The sequence below is a fragment of the Haliotis rubra genome, unplaced genomic scaffold (assembly GCF_003918875.1).
Source record: "Haliotis rubra isolate DU_JTF1 unplaced genomic scaffold, ASM391887v1 Scf220, whole genome shotgun sequence".
Lineage (NCBI taxonomy): Eukaryota > Metazoa > Mollusca > Gastropoda > Lepetellida > Haliotidae > Haliotis > Haliotis rubra.
In genome coordinates this window covers 575,804-599,013 of record NW_025766226.1, presented here as the reverse complement: position 1 = coordinate 599,013, position 23,210 = coordinate 575,804, and the positions used below count along the sequence as shown (strand labels likewise).

Below are 23,210 nucleotides of genomic sequence, written 5' to 3'. Positions count from 1 at the left end.
AAGGGAACACATGGAAGTACAAGTGTTTCTTTATTCTTTTCCAGGTTTCTTCACAAGTTATGTATTGCACTGTGGGTGAAATTCTGGGGATAAATAAAGGAACACTTGTACTTTCATGTGTTCCTCTATTCCTTTCTTTGAGTGTATGTAACTGTGGCACCAGAACGGGAATCGGGACAAGTTGACAACCAATGTACATGTCTGACATGACACGTGTAGTTCTAGGTTTACCCTATCTTTTCATTCCCATTCAAAGGGCCATCATCCTGCATCAACCTTTGGTGTTCAAGGCCTAACTTTCAATGGCCAGTCATACTGTCATGCAACCTTGTCGTCAATGTTTATGATTCATTCCAGTCACGCACGCATCTGTTACAAAACCCTATCTCACTGCCCCTATCTCAGAAAGTCCTTTGACAAAGTATAAAGTCTGGAGATGTTAGAGAAATGGCAAATGCTACATTGTATTGCCGTGTAGCCCTTACAAGAAATGTCATCAGTATATTCCCATCTAAAACAATGTACATCCTACCAAATGTAAATCCATCCAAGGCAAAAATTCATGGATGTCAACTTCTTTAGTTTGATTGGCACAGTGTTTGATACAGCCATCTTGATGAAAAGCAGCTATCCGCTCAAAGAGATTTGTACCAGAGTAACTGTATATCTCTCTGAGCAAATCATACGTTAAACCTACCCTGGACCAAGAAACTACTGATTCCAAGTATGCATGTCTGTCTGGGACGGGTACCAAAGGTAGAACAAGATTCCCTAAGTGTTTCCGTACTGTCGTGACCATATGGTCGTGACCATGTCAGCAACGCGTCACTGTATAACACTTATCATGTGCCGGAATCATCTGATGGTATGTCATTGTCAATGGTATGAACTTTATCAATATGGCCTGCGTAATCATCTTATAATATGAACAAACATCAATAGTATGAACACTTATCATGTGGCCTGCGTAATCATCTGATGGTATGAACATACATCAATGGTATGAACATTTATCAATATGGCCTGCGTAATCATCTTATGATATGAACATACATCAATAGTATGAACACTTATCATGTGGCCTGCGTAATCATCTGATGGTATGAACATACATCAATGGTATGAACATTTATCATGTGGCCTGAACATTCATCTTATTGTATGAGCATTCGTCCACATCATCTGGTTATCCTTTAAATTGTTTTTACCCTAATTGTGAATGTATTCAAGTTGTCTTTATCAGAAACAGTTCTCTAAAACATTTCTTCATATGCTCTTGGACTGATCTTTGGAAACGTGTGTGACTGTGAAATTTCGTCTTTATGACTGACAAAATAACCGCAGAGTGGTTTCATGTTCGTATTATTTATTTCTACATTACATATGTCCGCCAAAGCTTTTGAATCCCATCCAACAATATTCTCCTGATTGTCTGGTTCAACGATCTTTTCAGAAATACGTATTATGGCGAAGTCTGATATATATGATTGACACAATCATCGGGTTCTGTTCTTCATTTTTATCTTATTGAATCATGTTGAAGAACTCTAACTGTGGTCAGTTGTTCTCGTGCTGAACTATGCCCGTGGCAATCCGAATACTCTCCGCGTGATCCCTGCTTCTAACGGTGACCGATTACATGTACCAGAGATTTGTAAGTGTAGGAATCTACGTCATGGAGCAATCCTAATCATAGCCACAGGCACAGAGTATCAGCCTCAATCAGATCTCCCTGGCTTAGGCCCGGACTGCCGTGACCGTAGGTTGTCATACCTATGGTTCAAAACTGAACTCCTACTGTGGCTTATTTTGGGTCTATTTCCAATGGTAATCAGCATTGATTTGAAACAATCGTCTTAAGTAATTATCTTTTGCTTCCTCTGCATGTTGACAGAATCAACGTGATGTATAGAAGACTTTCTGCTGGTTTTTTCATTAAATCAGAATGCATGGAATGGAATACCTCATGAGTTTTTGTGTTTCTTGAAGCGTTGTTGTGGGATCTGTCATATCGCCCAATCAAAACTGTTTGATTTTATGTTACTGATTTGATCCATGAAGTAGTCTGATGTCGTGTTGTTCTATTAGTAAGCTATATTTGATGAAATCCAGCGTCCATCCCCTGCTATTAAAATTTAAAAAAAATTAAATGCATATTTTAAAACTCAAATTTTGGGTGTAAAATACTTTATTTATAACTCTCACTATACTGATTTCAAAGTTTCTATGAAGCATTTAATTGTAGATGACGTGATATATTTGTAAAACCGTGGCTACCTATGCTGAATTAATTGGGGGGCGTCAAAATAAAAAAAAAACAACATAAATTACTAATTGGAATGCATTGTGTAAGCCGTACATAACGAAATATTGAGATAAGAACAGCATTTTCTTGCTAAATTCGAGAAAATCCCAAAGGTGTACAGGCCAATGGTTACGTGTCGACTTCCAAGTTGTAGAAACATGTAAATCCAAAATCTTACGTAAAATAATTAAGAGAAGAAACCTACAAAGAACAAATAATAGTATACAATGAATAATTGTATTCTGAAACACAAATTGACAATGAAAATGGCAGTAAAAATAAAGTGGCAGTACAAATCTAATGGCAGTACAAAATAGACTGGCTGTACAAATCTAATGGCAGTGCAAACTCAGTTGCAGTAGTATATACAAGCAGTGATGATAGCAATAAGACGATGATGATTTAATCCACCTAGTGGCCAAGCTTTCAAAATAGGCCTAGGCTTGGAATCCTGAGTGATGAAGGCCCTCTCACAGCTGCAGGTTTTAATGTGATGTGCTATACAGTATGAGATGCAAGGTGAGATAAAATATGTCTGTATGAATGTCTTCCAGAAGTTGCTATTCTGGAACATTCTGTAACTAGAGTATTCCGGCTGCTCTAGAAGCTTCTAAACGAGTCCCAACTCCGAGTCTAAATATAGTAAGTAGTCCACCACTGCCCTCTACTGACTCTTAACCAAAATGATATAGAAATGCAACACTGTTCCACAGTGAATGCCAGCCACACAACATCAAAGCACATGTAGCCCTCTCGCAAGAGGACTCAGAATGAGTCTAACATCAACGCTATTGTAGTGTAAGGGTCCCACAACAGATGATGCACTCTCGAGCATTCAGCTCAGTGGGAACTAAACGAAACCCAAACCTTCAATGAGGGCATACAATATTAATGGGCACTCTCTTTCAGCGGAATACTGTTATGACTTTATCGGTTCATAGCGACTGCACTTCGAGATCTGATCAGCAAGGGCTTTGCCGGAATGCTGAAGAGAGATAATGCCATTTTTCATACTTGCTGTGCACGTACTAGTGACATTATTCCCGATGGGAGACACGGTCGTAATTTGAGGGATGGTCTCATGGTCCCATCATCTGTGAGCAGCCTTGGTGCAATGATATGTTTCAAGACCTTGGGAAGGCGTTTAGCGTTAAGTACACTGATATACCGATAAGACGACAATGAATATAAAGAACGTAATTTGACCTTGAGAACATATTGAAAGATTCCCTCATGTAAATCAGGATCCAATAAGCTAATGGTACTAATTCTCTTTTTCATGAGTAATTTTCATGAATAATACCTATTACTGTAATGCCTGGGTATATCGTTGATGTTGGCTTCCATCTATCAATACAAGTAGACATTACAATTTGACCTGGTGCATTACAAACGGATTCCATTGTGCATGATGTTTGCTGTTTATTTCGAAACACACGAACGTGTTTTTCAACTGACGTAATATTTTGTTAATGTCTATAGAATTCCGTGTTATAAGACCCTAGGACACATGCAGAAAAAAATTGATGTTGACCGCAATGTTGTTAATGTTGCTGCCCTTGTTGACATTTTAAACTGTTTAGTGCATATCCAGCTGATTTACTCAGGGATATTTTAGGAATATTTCTATGATAGTCTTTATCATGGTTCAGTGAGTATGGTTGGCAAGTACACATTTCCTAAACACCAGGAATCATTAATATTTGATAACGAATCATGAGCACATTCTCATAATGAAGTTTTAATCTGTCTCTAAATGATAGCTTTTTAGGGCTTTTGCGCTAATATACCAATGTAACCATAGCTATTAAAAGGCGGCGTTTTGAATATTGTTCCCGGGGGCAATCCGTGTCCGTTTCGCTTCAGGTTTGAGTTTTAGTAGGTTCTTGATAAGCATGCGCAGATAATCAAAATTGTTCGGGTGAACATTTCACTGTCTTTCTATAAAGGAAGAGGAGGAAAAACGCTCTCAGTTGCCTTTGTCTCAAGAAGGTTAAAGACAATCCGCCTGTACTGTTAGTTTGGACTTAACGTTCTTCCGAGGAGGTGTAACGCAAAACTACCACCGCACGCATCATGAACTCCAACCAAATCTGGGAAATCCAGTCATGTGATATTACAGAGGAGAGAGGACAGTAAACATATTTTCCAGTGTGAGTGAATGTATTGAAGGAGCGTATTAAGCTGACCGCATGTGGTTTCAGTAATTATCATCACAAGTGAGCGTTGGGTGGGCGGTAGACGTTTTTAGCTCGGCTGAAGTCAGGTGATCTAATCTCGCGGCGCGTTGTCCGTGTTCCGTCCTTGTCGTAAACATTTCGTCTGAAGCCACAAGGCCTTTGAGAAACAGATGAGCCCAGCTTTGAAGTCTCTTCAAATTGGTCACAGAATTCTTATCCTGTTTTTCAAAATGGCGGCCATGTCAGCCATATTAGAAATGAGATTTCTGAGCATTGCGCAGGTTCGTAAGCTTGATGTATGAACAACGATTTAAACGGAATAACACAAACAAAAACTATTTACGTTCAAAAATCCAGCGCATGTATTTATGTATCATTTGACCTTCACCTTTCATTGATATATAGTTTGGTTGCATTTGCAACATCTCCCCTTCAAAAGACTTTTGGGTCGCGACAGCCATATTGAAAATGTAAAGTTTCTCAGCCATTCTCAATGTAACATTATCAATTTGATGGTAAAAGCAATGAGTCTGTACCTGATATGTGACCTTGACTTTCAATAACCCCCAATTTCCCTAGTTTTATTGCTTTTTCGATGTATGTGAAACTTGATGCTAAAATGTTTAAGCTAAAATGTGGGTATGGTCCCAATAGTGTCACGCAATCGTAACTAATACATAATTGTGGCCCCTCGATGGCATCTGTCAATATGTAATTTAATACACATAAAATGGTGATGAGTTCAGCCTTGTGTTACTTTATTTCTCTTGTTCTTTTTACCCTTGTATTGCCTTTATAATCTCATATATTATTTTTAAAAATACAATCTGTACTCTCTATACATATAGAGCAGTGGATTGACAATGTAAATATATCCAGAGAAATGTGAGTGGTTGTTACGAAACACTCAGACAGCCTATTACCTGGAGTAATCCAATTTCATTTTCATGATTACACAAGCATCAATGTTTCATACAAAATACCATTAAGGCATTTTGACGACTTGTAATTTTTTAAAAAAATGGATAATTACTGAGGAAATGCTTTCGACGGCAAGGTAATGAGAATGGCGTACTAGTCCAAAACAGACATTTGGTGCCTTGGACTATGGACTAGCGGTCGATATCCCAAAGCACTAAAAATATTCTCTGAAAGATTTTCAAGCGTTACGGCGTAATGGTTTTCAATAAAACGACGAATGTGGCAACAATGCCATAGTATTTAGGTAGCGATTTACAATCTCTATGCCCACTGCATCTTTGTATATTGGTGGAGTATAAATATTGCCATTTTGCCCTAAATCCGAATACCTAATATAGGGAATTCATCCGTTGTCTTTGTTGGTCCTGATGATAAGTGTTTGAAATTATTTCCCTGTCACACTCAAAACGCTACAGTAATAGGATGTCCACATACTTATCAGCGTGAGGGAAAATCAATACCCGCCATGGCCGTGCCATCGGTGCTTCTCGTTCGTCATGTTTAACATAATGCAGTTGTACTGTTGTGGACATAACTGTAAACAGTAACCAGCTGGAAGACCATTATTTAATCGTGTAAAATCTCTTATTGTTTAAAAGTTTAAGTGTAAGAATATACCTGTGTTGGTATGCGTTAAGGGTTGCAACGCGGTTGCAGTCACGGTGAATTATACTGCATTTTGTTTGTGGACATTTTTCTCAAACCATTTTGTGTATCTTGTTCGTCATGATTTTTCAAAGATTGTAAATAGCAATACATTTGTCAGGATTATATTGTAAGGCATCAGAATCCAATAATTTTTTTATTGATAACGTTTCGAAAAATTATTGGAGACAGTCACGGTTATCCGCTAAAACAGATTGAATTTGGCTAAAAGTGAGTGAGTATGGTTTTACGCCGCTTTTAGCAATGTCACAGCAATATCGAGGAAATTGGCTTAACACATTTTACCAATGTGGGGAATCGAACCCGGAATTTGGCATTGACAAGCGAACGCTTTAACCACCAGGCTCCTCCATTGCCCTTTGGTATAAAAGGCTGAAGGGGGATGAAAAATATGTTATTATGAGTAGGAACTGAGGATACACACTGTGTTCCCGAACCCACAGACAGTTGTTAGCTGCCCTTTCACAGGTGCATGACCGGGCTATTAGATATTCTATTAATGTACATACTGAAATATGCAAGGTAATAGTGATGCGAATGATTTTAATCCGGCGATATAATGTTGTGTAGTTGGGTGCGGGAATGAGCAGCCTGGTAAAAGAACTTATATCAAAACTATTCAGAAAATACTTTGCCTAAACGTGTTGTTGCAATTATTGTAATATTATTTACTTTTGAGCATATTACATATATACAGAACCAGTATGTAGTGGATCGTATTGACTGGTGGATGTAAGATAAATGTAAGACAAATATTGTCCATATGAAATCCTGCATACATTCGTGGAGTATTTGCTCTGAAACGGCGTAAAACACTGGAACGTACTCTGAAATATTCACTGAAGTGAACACCGAAATATACACTCATATATATTCTGTCTTGCACTCTGAAATGTTTACCGAAATATACACTCATATATAACCTGTAATGCACTCTGAAATGTATACCGAAATATACACTCATATATAACCTGTAATGCACTCTGAAATGTATACCGAAATATACGCTCATATATAACCTGTAATGCACTCTGAAATGTATACCGAAATATACACTCATATATAACCTGTCTTGCACTCTGAAATGTATACCGAAATATACACTCATATATAACCTGTAATGCACTCTGAAATGTATACCGAAATATACACTCATATATAACCTGTCTTGCACTCTGAAATGTATACCGAAATATACACTCATATATAACCTGTCTTGCACTCTGAAATGTATACCGAAATATACACTCATATATAACCTGTCTTGCACTCTGAAATGTATACCGAAATATACACTCATATATAACCTGTAATGCACTCTGAAATGTATACCGAAATATACACTCATATATAACCTGTCTTGCACTCTGAAATGTATACCGAAATATACACTCATATATAACCTGTCTTGCACTCTGAAATGTATACCGAAATATACACTCATATATAACCTGTAATGCACTCTGAAATGTGCACCGAAATATACGCTCATATATAACCTGTAATGCACTCTGAAATGTATACCGAAATATACACTCATATATAACCTGTCTTGCACTCTGAAATGTATACCGAAATATACACTCATATATAACCTGTAATGCACTCTGAAATGTGCACCGAAATATACACTCATATATAACCTGTAATGCACTCTGAAATGTGCACCGAAATATACACTCATATATAACCTGTAATGCACTCTGAAATGTGCACCGAAATATACACTCATATATAACCTGTCTTGCACTCTGAAATGTTCACCGAAATATACACTCATATATAACCTGTCTTGCACTCTGAAATGTATACCGAAATATACACTCATATATAACCTGTCTTGCACTCTGAAATGTATACCGAAATATACACTCATATATAACCTGTAATGCACTCTGAAATGTGCACCGAAATATACACTCATATATAACCTGTAATGCACTCTGAAATGTGCACCGAAATATACACTCATATATAACCTGTCTTGCACTCTGAAATGTGCACCGAAATATACACTCATATATAACCTGTCTTGCACTCTGAAATGTGCACCGAAATATACACTCATATATAACCTGTCTTGCACTCCGAAATGTATACCGAAATATACACTCATATATAACCTGTCTTGCACTCTGAAATGTGCACCGAAATATACACTCATATATAACCTGTCTTGCACTCTGAAATGTTCACCGAAATATACACTCATATATAACCTGTCTTGCACTCTGAAATGTGCACCGAAATATACACTCATATATACTCTGTAATGCACACTGAAATGTGCACCGAAATATACACAGTGACTCATATATAACCTGAATTGTAAACTGACATATACACCGCCATGTATATACGGATATACATGTATATAGTGAAATATACACTGATATGAGACTGAAAATACACTGATAAATACACCGAAACCCACACTGAAATATACCATGAAATATACGCGAAGACCAAAGTGGGTGGCTATAACGAGATGGTATCTCACTGACAAGCGTCTTGCAACACTTCTCATCGAGCCCAACGGTATTGGTGTAGATGGCACGTCCTCTGGCTGAGGGTGGTGTGCTTCAATACTGTCGATAACCCTCGCGTCTTCTTCAGACTTTCTCAGATCGGTAATCACGGCCAGCATGATCTGCAGATATTGGTGCCTTTCAGATATCGATAACGGTGAAACAAGCAGGGGAAAATAGTAATTGATCCTTGTAGTCGATCCCAGGGAACGTTCACGCCTGAATAGGTAATATGCTACAAAAAGAGAACTGTATTAGGTCGAGAAACAGCGAGACAATAGAGATGTGACGTTCAGGCTGCATGCCAAATGATAGAATTAGGACAAAATTGCCCTCAATTTGCTCGTTATATATCGAGGTGTGCTATGCTAGCTCATAGATGCCATTGTGGGAAATATGTGAAGGACGCGAGGATGACGTACAGACGCGCGGCGCTGTTATGAGGTTTCACAAACTATATTTTCAAAATGAAATATAATCATTTTTTTAAATGTATGATTTCGTTTAAGAAACGCATACTCAAATGAATATTTAACTTTTAGTTTTTTCTTAAATGTAGATGCACAGTCGGGTTTTGAATGAGTAATTGTTGCATTTACTGGACGTTCACATGTCAGTGGAATACAATTTATTAATCATTAGGTTATTATGTTAATAATTTTCAAATCATGCTATTTTTCCACACCTACAAGTTTGTTTTAAACATGAGCATGTTAAAAGCGCATATCATTAAATAATCACGGAATAATTTAACCTTACTGCGAAAATATATTTCGATTAACATGTACATATATCAATATTCACATATAATTAAAGACAATAACATAGTCATTGATATCACTATATAGAATAATATTTACATTATAATACATTACATTCCACATGTATACCTTCCTATTAGAGAACAGTACAGATGAAGTCCTGATCAAGTCATTATTGTTTATGTATTCGGTAATATCGCTTTGCATTCTTGAAACTGGAATATTAATCAGAAGTCGTTGAAATTGCATTTGTTACCTGTTGTACCGATTCAATAATTCAACCACAACAGCACAGAGAGACCATCATGTTTACATTCAACACACAGTAGTTGTCCGTCCAGAAAGCTCCGCTTTTGGTATATCTATTTACCGGTTCAGTCGATGAAGACACTAGTACCTTTGGGGTAGAAATTAGGCTGTAATTACCGATGAGCCGCGATACACTGGCTCCTGCGTTGACACTGGTCGTGGCTGTAGAGGTAGTGAAGCCTATGCCAAGTCGGCTTCCTAAGGCCCATGACGTAGTCGGTAGTGGTAATGTTTCATTTGCTGAGCATAGTATTGATCGAAATTCGCCAAACACACTGGAGCGCTAACAAGAGAGAGATAGAGCCTGATCGCAACACTACTAAATCTGCATGGTAAGCGAGGTTGTCAGACTGATGTGACAACTAAGGGATAGCGGACAGTAGGGACGGGCACGATACAAGATGGAGGATGCAAGGTGAAATTCCATCTACTGGAGGCGGCTGGACTAGATGTGCAAGAGGAGGTGATATTCTAATGGTCTGTCTCTCGATGTCCGCCTAGTCGAACCGAGCCAGAGAGTTCTACATGTGAAGTCTGTCACAGACTGGTGGCAGACGACAATTGGAAAGGCTTGCACCGCCATTCTGGTATCCGTGGACCTGGAGACTACTTCTTGGACGTCCATGGCGAAATGTGTTATGGCTGACACAATTCTCATTTTCGATTTTTAAGAGGGCGGACATGTTGACGATAAAAGGTTCGTTGATTAACTATTCCGACTGAAAGCTGCGTGTGTCAGGATATAAGGGGAATCGAAGGACACACGAGCAAAACAACCACCATGGTAGACCATTATTGACAAAGCCGGGGCGCAGGCCTATAATTTGACTGGCGTCTCGTTGATAAAGGTATTTCACGAACCATAGCGCATCTCCCATTTGGATCTATTGTGAGGAGTCGGGTTCTCCACGATAGCGGTCATTCTGACTGATTGCATCACCGTGACGTAGTCTTCGACGAGATAAAGAAATTCTAACTCAACAGTTACATATATGGGAATGTTATGTGTGGTACCTATCTCAATACAGCAAACTGTGATTGCCTTGTGTCTCGACATGGATTCATGAAGCAATAGGTGTCGGTGATTTTACACCTCAACTCAATGTGTTATCAAAGAACGATCATTTGAGAGATTTACAACCAAACTCCATTCACCTTCTTCAACAGCTTGCTTGTCTGTGTTCAGGTCGGGCCGACATCGACAACGTGAAGTGAATTCTACATTTGCAAATGTCTCTAAGGATATTTATGCCAAAGTCAACACCAACGACCACTTCATCTTCTTTCAACAACAGATTTACTTGGACACCATCGACAGCGGTTGAGCTACCCATTCCGTCGTGATTGGTGTTCTACAGTAGACATAAGACCTGATTGGGGTACCAGCCCATTCATGTGTTCGTTCCTTTTGGTGCCATCCCTGCCAGGATTTCCTCAAGCTCGAGGGGTATCACAACCAATCTGTGTATGCTGTCTACCAAACAGGAAATCTACCAGTTAGGATTTCACCATATTGGATTAAGCAGATATATCCATTGGATAATATCTAGCCCTTCCATTATGGCCTGGCTGTTCAAAAGGTTATATTTGTGAACTTCTTCGTTTACCTTCTTCTTACCCATAAATTGATGCTTCCATTTACTGTTATATGCGACTTATCTCCCCTTTGAGGTCAGACTTTATGATTAATTCACCGTTAACCGTTCTCGGCAAGCCTGTTAACATCCTTATTGATTCTCTCCCTATGTTTAGTATCGATTATCATCAAATTATGTCTGTCATTCTAAATACATTACATCCAAATGTTGATTTCAGGAATGCACACATTAACGCTGTGTGGTTTTATATATTGCTCAATAATACTTACATGGATAAACATCATGATACCGTTTTATAGGGTCACAATTTGTAAATATAACGGGGTTTATGCGTGGCAATCTGTGACAGTACGATAATTATAGGTTAAAGGCAGTAGTTAATCTGTTGTGTTTAATGGCAAATCGATGGATGCAGTCAAGAAGTGCACTAAACATTGTCGAACTGTGGTAACACATACTGGCAACACCTGTTGCATAATCATTTATTTTCCTGGTACTCAGTACGAAGCTAATTATAACTATATTGATGTCAATACGTCTGTGGTACAACCGTTTTCATTGTGCATTTTCAGTGACCCTTTCTGTTTCAACATCTGCTCAGACTATGTGTTAGTTTTGTCATAATTTGCTTTATTCTATATTTGGAGTGTGTGTATGTATATATCTGTTGACTAAATAGTCTGTAGGTCTTGTATACCTTTCTATACATGGATGTGAGCATCCTCGTTTATCCGGTACAATACGCTTCCATTCATCTATAATGGATACCTTGGATTGCTAGCTACCATGGCTTCGTTCTTCCGATCAATGTCTTCGCACATAATTTCTCTCGTCAATGAGAGTAATTTGATTGGACAACTATTAAAGCTTCGTTTCGGCCTCAAAAAGAAGCTGTGGCAGCGAATGAATCCCGGATTTTATCTCAATAGAAAGGAGATTTATTACACTGGGTGATCGAGGATGGATTTGTGATTGTCGTTTGGTGTGATGACAGTGAATATAAACATTGAGGCTGTATAACGTGATTGTAAAAACTGACACTGTTACGTTGAGATATATGGTGAACTAATCTTTCTCGAACACAATCATGTGTAAATCTGTATCTCTGTTGGTGTTTAATTGACTGTTGAATTTGTTTACTTATGTGCCTGTACAATATTGTGTCTGTCCGTCCTGTGTCACTGCTTTCCTTCTATCTTGCCTGTTTCCCAATGTGTGCCACTGCTTTCCCTCTATCTTGCCTCTTTCCCAATGTGTGCCACTGCTTCCCTCTATCTTGTCTGTTTCCCAATGTGTGCCACTGCTTCCCTCTATCTTGCCTCCTTCCCAATGTGTGCCACTGCTTTCCCTCTATCTTGCCTGTTTCCCAATGTGTGCCACTGCTTTCCCTCTATCTTGCCTGTTTCCCAATGTGTGCCGCTGCTTCCCTCTATCTTGCCTCTTTCCCAATGTGTGCCACTGCTTTCCCTCTATCTTGCCTGTTTCCCAATGTGTGCCACTGCTTCCCTCTATCTTGCCTCTTTCCCAATGTGTGCCACTGCTTTCCCTCTATCTTGCCTGTTTCCCAATGTGTGCCACTGCTTCCCTCTATCTTGCCTCTTTCCCAATGTGTGCCACTGCTTTCCCTCTATCTTGCCTGTTTCCCAATGTGTGCCACTGCTTCCCTCTATCTTGCCTGTTTCCCAATGTGTGCCACTGCTTTCCCTCTATTTTGCCTGTTTCCCAATGTGTGCCACTGCTTTCCCTCTATCTTGCCTGTTTCCCAATGTGTGTCACAGCTTTCCCTCTATCTTGCTTGTTTCCCAATGTGTGTCACTGCTTTCCCTCTATCTTGCCTGTTTCCCAATGTGTGCCACAGCTTTCCCTCTATCATCCTCTTTGCACTTGACTATGTTAGTACTGACACATTTTGACACTAGGTTTCTAAATTTGTCTATTTCTATTTTCGTATCTCGCTGTCTTCATGTGTACTCATGTGTTTTGCAATGTTTGTCTCCGTGGCCCTTATGCTTGCCACATTTGTCTCTTTGTTTGCCACTGAACCTCAATCTTAGCCACTCTCAATCTCTTCTGTTTTCCTCTGGCGTTTGTATTTGCCACAATGTATCTCTGTGTTCGCAACTGAGTCTTTTTCTCAGCACCTGTGTTAGCCTCTGGCCTTATGTTTGTCTCTATGGCACTCAGTTTTTCAATAGGTCTCCAATGTTAACCAATGCTTTTCTCTGTCACGGTTTGATTGTCTCATGATTGAAACTTTAAATTTGCCTTTCTCTGCTTGCTACTGTGTGTCATACAGGAGGCTTTGTCTTTCAGTGTTTGTCACTGTGTGTCATGTTGGAGACTTTGTCTTTCAGTGTTTGCCACTGTGTGTCATACAGGAGGCTTTGTCTTCCTCTGTCCGCCACTTTGTGTCATGTTGGAGGCTTTGTCTTACAGTGTTTGTCACTGTGTGTCATGTTGGAGGCTTTGTCTTCCTCTGTCCGCCACTGTGTGTCATGTTGGAGACTTTGTCTTACAGTGTTTGTCACTGTGTGTCATGTTGGAGACTTTGTCTTTCAGTGTTTGCAACTGTGTGTCATGTTGGAGGCTTTGTCTTCCTCTGTTCGCCACTGTGTGTCATACAGGAGGCTTTGTCTTTCAGTGGTTGTCGCTGTGTGTTATGTTTGATCCTCTGTCTTCCTCTGTTTGCCACTGTGTGTCATGTTGGAGGCTTTGTCTTCCTCTGTTTGCCACTGTGTGTCATACTGGAGGCTTTGTCTTTCAGTGGTTGTCGCTGTGTGTTATGTTTGATGCTCTGTCTTCCTCTGTTTGCCACTGTGTGTCATGTTGGAGGCTTTGTCTTCCTCTGTTTGCCACTGTGTGTCATACAGGAGGCTTTGTCTTCCTCTGTTTGCCAATGTGTGTCATACAGGAGGCTTTGTCTTACAGTGTTTGTCACTGTGTGTCATGTTGGAGACTTTGTCTTTCAGTGTTTGCCACTGTGTGTCATGTTTGAGGCTTTGTCTTCCTCTGTTTGCCACTGTGTGTCATGTTGGAGGCTCTGTCTTCCTCTGTTTGCCACTGTGTGTCATGTTGGAGGCTTTGTCTTACAGTGTTTGTCACTGTGTGTCATGTTGGAGACTTTGTCTTTCAGTGTTTGCCACTGTGTGTCATGTTGGAGGCTTTGTCTTCCTCTGTTCGCCACTGTGTGTCATACAGGAGGCTTTGTCTTTCAGTGGTTGTCGCTGTGTGTTATGTTTGATGCTCTGTCTTCCTCTGTTTGCCACTGTGTGTCATGTTGGAGGCTTTGTTTTCCTCTGTTTGCCACTGTGTGTCATGTTTGAGACTTTGTCTTCCTCTGTTTGCCACTGTGTGTCATACAGGAGGCTTTGTCTTACAGTGTTTGTCACTGTGTGTCATGTTGGAGACTTTGTCTTTCAGTGTTTGCCACTGTGTGTCATGTTTGAGGCTTTGTCTTCCTCTGTTTGCCAATGTGTGTCATACAGGAGGCTTTGTCTTACAGTGTTTGTCACTGTGTGTCATGTTGGAGACTTTGTCTTTCAGTGTTTGCCACTGTCATGTTGGAGGCTTTGTCTTCCTGTGTGTGTCATGTTGGAGGCTTTGTCTTTCAGTGGTTGTCGCTGTGTGTTATGTTTGAGGCTTTGTCTTCCTCTGTTTGCCACTGTGTGTCATGTTGGAGGCTTTGTCTTCCTCTGTTTGCCACTGTGTGTCATACAGGAGGCTTTGTCTTTCAGTGGTTGTCGCTGTGTGTCATGTTTGATGCTCTGTCTTCCTCTGTTTGCCACTGTGTGTCATGTTGGAGGCTTTGTTTTCCTCTGTTTGCCACTGTGTGTCATGTTTGAGGCTTTGTCTTCCTCTGTTTGCCACTGTGTGTCATGCAGGAGGCTTTGTCTTACAGTGTTTGTCACTGTGTGTCATGTTGGAGACTTTGTCTTTCAGTGTTTGCCACTGTGTGTCATGTTTGAGGCTTTGTCTTCCTCTGTTTGCCACTGTGTGTCATGTTGGAGGCTTTGTCTTCCTCTGTTTGCCACTGTGTGTCATGTTGGAGGCTCTGTCTTCCTCTGTTTGCCACTGTGTGTCATGTTGGAGGCTTTGTCTTCCTCTGTTTGCCACTGTGTGTCATACAGGAGGCTTTGTCTTTCAGTGTTTGCCACTGTGTGTCATGTTTGAGGCTTTGTCTTCCTCTGTTGCCACTGTGTGTCATTACTGTGTTTGATGCTCTGTCTTCCTCTGTTTGCCACTGTGTGTCATGTTGGAGGCTTTGTCTTCCTCTGTTTGCCACTGTGTGTCATACAGGAGGCTTTGTCTTTAAGTGTTTGCCACTGTGTGTCATGTTTGAGGCTTTGTCTTCCTCTGTTGCCACTGTGTGTCATGTTTGATGCTCTGTCTTCCTCTGTTTGCCACTGTGTGTCATGTTGGAGGCTTTGTCTTCCTCTGTTTGCCACTGTGTGTCATACAGGAGGCTTTGTCTTTCAGTGTTTGCCACTGTGTGTCATGTTGGAGGCTTTGTCTTCCTCTGTTGCCACTGTGTGTCATGTTTGATGCTTTGTCTTCGTCTGTTTGCCACCGTGTGTCATGTTGGAGGCTTTGTCTTCCTCTGTTTGCCACTGTGTGTCATGTTTGAGGCTTTGTCTCCCTCTGTTGCCACTGTGTGTAATGTTTGATGCTCTGTCTTCCTCTGTTTGCCACTGCGTGTCATGTTTGAGACTTTGTCGTTTCATGGTTCTCACTGTGGCCCTAATGATGACAACATCTTGCTCTCATTTTGCCAATGAGTCTCAATCTTAGCCACTCTTTGTCTCTTCTGTTTGCCCCTGCCTCCTATATTTGCTAACATGTCAACCTGTGTTTGCCGCTGCATCTGTTTCTGTTAGGTACTGTCTTTCATGTGTGTCTCTCCTTCCCACAATGTCTCTGCCTTAAACACTGCGTCATTCTACTGGTTTACCTGTCTTTATGTTTACCAAAGTGTCTGTCGATGTTTGCCACGGTGTCTCATGTTTGCCACAATGTCTTCTGTGTTTTTCCACTGTGTATCTTCGTTTGCTACTGTGTCTATTTTTATTTATAAACAATCTTTCAGAATGTTTAGATAGCTGTCAGAATAATCTGTCATTTAGGTCACTGCTCATTTAAAATCTAGGTGCCAACCTGTAGATCTGTCAGTATGTTAGTCGAAGGTGCAATTGTATCTTTTCAGTTGAGATGCCAACTTTTTTCATTCTGACATTATCAGGTTTCTTTGTCGTGTTCTGCAGCTGTATTAGCAAATCTTGTATATGTTCTGCAGGCACAACTCTCGCTCGCCAGCACTGGCTTACATGTCATGCACCTAAAGAGCCTCTGCACCCTTACGTTTAAATCAAAACAACGAGGATTCCAATAGAATCGGTAACACCTATTCAGAATTAAGCCATGTTTCGTCTGTCCATCCATAACATTAAACATTCCTCTGTGATAGAGGGTTTGAATCCCTGGTTCGTCAGCACTATGCCCATTTCCTTGGGCTTCATTAACGTTTTTCACACGTCTACAACAGGCCCTATTTTGTATCACTCGTACGTAAGCCCAAATGCAGTGGAATAATTTAAAACAAGATTAAATCTATCTCATACTCCTTTCATCATAAATGGCTCATTTGATTCCATTTACTTTGAGATAACGTTCATATTTTATTTCTTCTTCATCTGCATATGCATTATTCAACCTAACTACGTTGGGTGCCAGTATCTATAGTTCTTGCAGCACGAAGTTCATGGTTCTTCCGGAAAGGCCACGAATTATCTGATGTATGTCAGAATTATAGATGATGACATAGCTTGAGTGCATTCATTGGTAAAAACATGGGTTTAATTAGCTATTTTCATCGAACGATCCACAGATAATGACTGCACGTAATCTTGTATTTTATGAATAACACATGACATTAGTGAATGATAGATTTTTCTGGTGCAATGATCAGTTGAATATCTGCTGAAAGTTTTGAATATAATGTACCTGCAGCAATCCTTAGTATTCCATGGAACTGTTGTTTATTCAGTTTAACATTTTGCCTTATTTCTTGAACTCATGCCTGAACATTCGTCTGTGAACTCAAATATTTGGGACACTCCAATGTCTGCCTTTTAAATTACTATTGTGACGTACTAAAATGTTCAAGAGCATCTATTTCACAGCATCCTGGGTTCATTCATGGATGAAACATGTTCAAAAACGATAAGAGTAAATTTGATTTAGGAATATCTCTGTGTATGATTTGGTCTCTCTATTAATAATTGTTGTCAATCATAATTTATCATTCTTAACGTATTCACTGAGATAGGACAAACTTTGCCATCTGATAATGCATAGCTTACACATATGTGCAAATGTTGCATGTATCTCTCGATGAAATCTAAACAGCTATGCTCTATAACGGTATTAAGTTTACCATTAGGAAAACACATCAATAGATACTAACACAATAACCGAACATTCAGTCTTAATCCTTGTGTCAAAACCTGTTCAGATGAAAAATGTGTACCTTCAGATTACATCAATCCCAGTTACAATCAACTCGCTTCCTCATGAGCACAATTCTGACAGACCATGTGCATCCTTGCCAAATGGATCCCATATTCTATCACCAGCGTATAATTGCATATTATTAGCCTCGAGTCGTGTGTCCGTCTCTACCTGAGCAGAGAGAGCCCAAATATCGATCTTCTCTGGTCATTACCTTCCGTGTTCAATTATTGATCACCGCCGGTGTTTATATCATGTGTGACCTTTCTTGATAGTATTGATTTGTCAACAAAATATGTACATGACCGCGACAAAATGGAGCTTTTATTGTGGATTAATACCTGATGAATCCAATGGTATTATACCGGATACTCAAGATTCTTAGGCGCATAAGAGAATGTGAGAAATAAGGTATTTGAAAATACATTCAGGATCAATATACTCGTGTACACATTTGTGTTCTTCAAGAGTTTTACCTCCCTGGTATAAAATGTGTTGGGTTTTCAGAATGTGAATTGTATATTGTATGGTATTGTGCCGTTGCTATCGCACTAAGTCTTGTCATGAAGCGCTCCTTTACTAACCTTCTATATATGTATGACGTCTTTTGTAAACTACGCCCAAGATCTAGAAGATTATGCAAGCTCAGGTGCATAACCATATCACTCTGCATAAGCGTAGACATATACTCATGGAAACAAATAAGGGAACACATGAAAGTACAAGTGTTCCTTTATACTTTTCCAGGTTTCTTCACAAGGTATGCACTGCACTGTTGGTGAAATTCTGGAAATAAGTACAGGAACACTTGTACTTTCATGTGTTCCCTTATTCGTTTCCATGAGTATATTTCCGGACTTCACATTTCATAAGGTTACAAGTATTACCATACATCTGTGGGTGAAATTCTGGAAATAGATAAAGAAACTCTTGTACTTCTTGTACTTCCCTTATTCGTTTCCATGAGTATATTTCCGGACTTCACATTTCATAAGGTTACAAGTATTACCATACATCTGTGTACATAAGGTTAGATGTATTGGTACAGTAAACTACTTATATAACGAACCCGGTTATGACGAAATGACGGATATATCGATTACCTTACCTTATATATAAGGGTGTACAGCTTCTTGAAGTGGCATTTAGAAGTTGGTATGACAAAGTGGGACCATTTTTAGGTATAAAAGCTTATTAAATATATATATTAAGTATAAATATTGCCTTATACAATTCAATGTTATGGATATTGCTGTACGTTGCTGTATATGGGTAGAAACATTGCTATACATCATTGCGTATAAGGGGCGGTGGGGTAACCTAGTGGTTAAAGCATTCGCTCCCCACACCGAAGACCCGGGTTCGATTCCCCACATGGGTACAAGGTGTGAAAACCATTTCTGGTGTCCCCGCCGAGATATTGCTGGAATATTGCTAAAAGCGGCGTAAAACCATAATCACTCATTCACTCACTCATGTACATAACCTAAAAATATTACCATTTGTCACTGGACACAAAGTTAAAGGTATTATTATCCATCACTGTGTTCAAAGTAAGAAATATATCCATTAAGGCTAGAAATATTGGCATATATCTTTGTACGCAAGCCCAGAAAAGTGAATATTTCGCTGCTCGGCAATTTCGTTTTATCCCAGATTTTATTTATCAAAGGAACACATTGAAAAGAAAAAACATTAAGAACGATAGTGACGTCGGTGAAAGGCGTTGAATTTCTTGCTAAATCAGATAGAGTGTGAGTAATATGTAATTGTTCCGATATATATCTCAATCGTTAAACTCCTTCAATCCTACTTCAAAGGAAAACCTGTTATGGTCGATTGTTCCGTGTGTATCGATGCACTGTTTACAGAAACCAAGCTGCTTCCACAGATGTTTCCAATATATAAAGGCATGTGTTTCTCTTTCAACGTGTGTCTGTAGGCTAACAGCCGCATCGACCGCGGGGACATTATGGTGGGGATCCACTCCTTGTGTTTCTGGTGCACATCTGCCGTGGGCGATGCTGTACATGCGATGGTTCACATGTATGTGTTGTGTAAGGCCTCGCACCAGAGACAAGGCCATTGGCACTTGCTGGGTCTGGCAGCAGAATGGAGGGTTGCTGTGCCAGTTGATCTAATTACTTATGGTGTCGTATTGTATGTGGTGTGTGCGTGTGTGCGTGTGTGGTAACGTGTTTGTTGACTTTAGGGGCGTCGTGGTATATGTGCTGACTGAGTATTAACTTGTGAAGTATTTTGTTTTAGTCTCTTTCCCATTCATTCTTTCTCCAAATTATCCTTGTCCTTTCCCATCTTTCCCTTTCCATCTCATTTTTGTTTGGTATCTTACCCATTTTCCACCCATCCCTTATCCCTCTTATGATTTCGCTTCTCCCTCTATCCCCTGATTCCCCTTTCTTTCTTCTTTCTCTCCATCCCTCTCTTTCAGTTTTACTCCCTCTTTCCTCCTGATTCCCTCTCTCTATATATAGCCCTCCATCCCTCTTTCCTCCTGATTCACTCCACTCTCTCTCTCTCGCTTTCCTTTATCTTCATCCCTCTCTTTCCCTCTTTCTCCCTCTACCCCCCTGAACCCCTCTCTCCTTTCTCGTCATATCCCTACATCCCTCTTTCCTACTGATTCCCTCTTTCTCTCTCTTCATCCCACTTTCTCCCTCTATACTCTGATTCCGTTCTCCCCTTTCTCTCCATCCGTCATTATCCCCTCATTCCTTTCTCTCCTTTCCTTCTCCCTCTATCCCGTGATTCCCTCTCTTCCCTTTCTCTCCATATCCCTCATCCTCTGTCTCTTCTTATTTCTCACGGGCGGTGGGGTAGCCTGGTGGTTAAAGCGTCTGCTCGTCACACCGAAGTCCCGGGTTCGAATCCTCATATGGGCACAATGTGTGAAGCCCATTTCTGGTGTCTCCCGACGTGATATTGCTGGAATATTGCTAAAATCATGCTCACTCACTCACTCTTATTTCTCACTCTCACTCTCATTTTCTCATCCGTCTCTCTCTCTTCCAGTCTGTCTCTCCATCTCTTCCTCCCTCCTTACGAGCTTTACCTGTTTCCACCCCTTTTCACACTTCTCTCTTTCCACACAACTGTTCAGCTTCCCATAACCATTCCTCACGCCCCTCTCACCCTTACTTTGTGTCCCTCCTTTCCAACACCCCCCACCCACACTCCCTTTCTGTTCCCCCATCTGACACACCACTCCTCTCTCCCTAAACCCTAACCTTTACCCTCCCTCAGCGTGTCTCGAACCCATCCTATACCGTCTCATAACTCTATTACCATGATTAGCAATATCCATTGACCTTCGAACACCCGACAATGAAAATATGCACTTTGCATCATGACATGAACAAATGACTGCATATATAAATAATGCATCCGTTATATGTCGCTCTTGCATCAACTTTATAACGCAACCAATCGAACAACCCCTGCATGTATGCATGCATATATAGATCCCTTTGTTCCAAGGTACTTCAGATCTATAACGCAAAATGGCCCAATGCAGTACGTCAGAATCATCCTTACCGTTTATTGACAGGTATGATTATGTGCTAAGTGTTCTGACTCTGGTAAGCTTCTTTTCATGTTGATAGCTCATGAGGACGGCATTTTCCATTGTCTTCCGGATAATAACATGTGATGTTTGCCTACATGAATCACGTACTTCAACAATGCGTCTTTGTTTCAGTTTGGCCATGAAGAGCAACAACGGAAATCAGGAACAGAGGCCCAAAGACACAAAATTAGGCACTATACCTGAGAAGGACGACCCGTAAGTATGACAGCTTACATAGAACGCAATTGTCTCGAAATGGGTCGAATGTTACCAGCAGTTGCACCATGAAAGGCGGCTGCAGAAATTGGTTCAGTTACATTTGGGTTCTTCTACTCCTAGAATTAGCTTTAGTACGTTCAGGGTGTGTGAGTATGTTTTACGCCGCTTTTAGCAATATTCCAGCAAAATCACGGCTGGGGGCACCAGAATTGGGCAACACATTGTACCCATGTTGGGATCGTACCTGGTCTTCCGCATGATGATTGAAAGCTTTAACCATTAGGCTACCCCGCCGCCCCTTATACGTTCATAGATGTGTATTTCTAAGGAGCTTTCCATTTGATATTCGTTTGGAGGGAATAGGGATAGTTTTGAAAAATGACACCTTGCATCAGTATGCTGTTTGTGGAACACAATATATTTTTCCAACAATCTGAAGCATAGCTATTTTGTTCTAAGATTTGTGGGATAGATGCTCTTTTTCGATCAGTACGTCAGCATGGAACATATAGTGAAAACATTATAAATGTTATTAATAACATTATTAATATGAAATGCCTCGCCCATATTAATACCCGTGATGATCCGGGTTAGAATTGATCTTCAGTAACCCATGCTTGTCGTAAAAGGCGACTAACGGGATCGGGTGGTCAGGCTCGCTGACTTGGTTGACACATGTCATCGTATCCCATTTGCGTAGATCGATGATCATGCTGTTGATCACTGGATTGTCTGGTCCAGACTCGATTATTTACATACCGCAGCCATATAGCTGGAACATTGCTGAGTGCGGCATAAAACTAAACTAACTCACTCACTCGTCCATATGAACTGTTCGAAAATAATTGGGATAATTAGACAATTTCCAATTGCAACAATTCTCTCCTATTTGATTTTCACACATGCCAGTCGATGCTTACAAGGTACACTATTATAAAGTAACACCTCATGAATGTGTCAAAGATTCGGGTTACAGTTAGACCTCACCGACCTATGCTTGTGGAAAATCCGAATTACAGCGGCTGTCAATTCGCATCCCAATTGTGTGGATCGATGCTCATTTTTGGTGTTAATAAGTGGATGTCTGGTCCAAATTCGATTGTTTACAAATTGCTTTTATACAACATGAATATTGTTGACTGAGTCGTCAAACAATAACGACCTGTCGCGTTTCTGGGGTTTTTTCAGTTCGTTTGAAAACATTTTGCTGACAATTATTTACACTGCACGAAAAAACATATTTTCAATCATGGAATGTACATGTACATGGAATAAACGGTTATTAAAACTGTGTGTATGCGTGACCCCTTTTCACAAAATTGTCTAAAGGCTTTTACTTCTATTTGAATGCTTCCTCTACTGTGTAGTCTGATGGCGTATTTGTGGAGACTCTCTTAATACATTTTAAAAAATTGGAATTCACTTTTCGTCTAATGCTACTGAAACAAACAAAAATGGGTTAAATAAAGTTCACCGTTTTCTGTGTCAAAATAACTATTTTGTGAACAAGTTTCTTTTAGTTTTTTTACATAACACGGTTTTTTTAATTTTCAAAATAAAACACTTAACATCG

General features: G+C 40.0%; 1 protein-coding gene across 4 annotated transcripts in view; it reads left to right on the top strand.

Annotated features, from left to right (window-relative positions):
* LOC124277351 (regulator of G-protein signaling rgs-2-like) overlaps nucleotides 1–23,210 on the top strand; it is a 126,320-nt gene that overhangs the window by 91,286 nt on the left and 11,824 nt on the right. For 3 of the 4 annotated variants that reach the window (XM_046713006.1, XM_046713005.1, XM_046713004.1), the window contains exon 3: nucleotides 21,551–21,634. In XM_046713006.1, the coding sequence (XP_046568962.1) occupies nucleotides 21,551–21,634 (84 nt within the window). Of the gene's footprint in view, nucleotides 1–10,008; nucleotides 11,311–21,550; nucleotides 21,635–23,210 lie in introns of those variants that run through there. The other variant, XM_046713007.1, reaches the window with a different exon arrangement.